General features: G+C 42.3%; 1 protein-coding gene across 1 annotated transcript in view; it reads right to left on the reverse strand.

Moving 5' to 3' along the window:
- Positions 1-1,362, reverse strand: part of LOC107576321 (T-box transcription factor TBX10-like) — a 13,434-nt gene that overhangs the window by 8,595 nt on the left and 3,477 nt on the right. Inside the window, exons 3-4 of the mRNA XM_016262518.1 lie at positions 1,201-1,356; positions 244-311 (exon numbers count right to left, since the gene is read on the reverse strand). Of these exons, the coding sequence (XP_016118004.1) occupies positions 244-311; positions 1,201-1,356 (224 nt within the window). The remainder of the gene's footprint in view (positions 1-243; positions 312-1,200; positions 1,357-1,362) is intronic.

The following is a 1,362-nucleotide window of genomic DNA, read 5'->3' on the forward strand; positions in this document are numbered from 1 at the left end:
CTGCAGGACCGGGCCGTTGTAGCACTACGGTCTGTGAAGCTTAGCTGTCCTGGCAGGAGTTATGGTTGATGAACCCAGCTGTATAGAGAGGTTGTGATGGTTTGGCTGAGACCACGAGCAGTTCTGTCTTTGCAAGGTTGGGCTGAAGGTGATGGTCCTTCATTCAGCCAGAAACAGCCACAGTCAGGTTTGATCTCAGGACTTACAGACTCTGGTATAATGTTTTACACTATAATTGTTCACCTGTTTTCAGAATCAGCTGCACGAAAGCCTTTGGCGAAGGGGTTGCAAGCGATCTTCAGCTGGGTGATCTGTGACAGGACAGACATGAGCATCAGATTCACTGCAGCTTCAGATAAATAACTGTTCATTCACTGAACCAGTTACACAGTTCTAACAGATTAGATAGGTTCGTTTTTTTAAATGCAGTTTTCCGGATCTTACTCTTGTGGCTAACACTCTGAACTTCATGTTTATTTGTAGTGAATTTTTTCACACTACTTAAAGAAAGAGAAGGCAGCTTAGTTCCTCAATTCTCACTGAAGAGATGTTGAGATACTGGAACATTTTGAGTCATCGGTCATACAGTGATTTATGTATTTAACGTGCCTCACAGAAATATAGAAATATGTTCACTAGCAATATGTTTTTTTTTCCATTATGAATGGTTAGGTTAATATTAGATCATCATTAATAGCTGTTGTAAGAATGATGGTATCCCACTGATAATGACTCAGGTGTTACTACATCGTCCTAAAGGAATGACTAATTATTTGGAAGATTATGGTTACTTACTAATAATGACTCAAGCGTTACCAAATCCATCAGAAGGAAGGAATTACTTTCCAAAACCTCAAACGCTTACAGTGGCTGCAGTCACTATAGGGAGTTCTCATGCCCTTTACTCTAGAATACTGTTCCGAAGGATAAGTAATTACATCTGAAGGATTCGTACTTGAATTCTTGAGTCATTACCAAACCATGAGCAACAGTTTCTTATAACAGGACACCATAAACTATTTAAACACAAATCCTGACTGAGAAACCAACCCAGGGACCCTGAATATCATTTAAATGGATAAATAAACATTAAAAGTTGCTAGCCTAGACATTTAAGCTTAATAACAGCTCAATAACTAATTGAATCCTGCGTGGTAGTCCTGGGCTCATGTGTGTGGATGGATGTTGGGTGTCTGGTACCCGGTGGTTCTGGTAGGCGGTGACTGCGATGAAGCGGGTCTCTGGGAAGCTGAAGGTGCAGAAGTTGCGGTGAGCGAAGCGCTGACTGTCGCGGCTCCGGTCCACCAGAATCACATGCAGCCGCGGCTGATACCGGTGCATGGAGCTCAGGATCATCTACAC

The sequence above is a fragment of the Sinocyclocheilus grahami genome, unplaced genomic scaffold (genome assembly GCF_001515645.1).
Source record: "Sinocyclocheilus grahami isolate Dianchi unplaced genomic scaffold, SAMN03320097.WGS_v1.1 scaffold3500.1, whole genome shotgun sequence".
In the NCBI taxonomy this organism is placed as follows: Eukaryota; Metazoa; Chordata; class Actinopteri; order Cypriniformes; family Cyprinidae; genus Sinocyclocheilus; species Sinocyclocheilus grahami.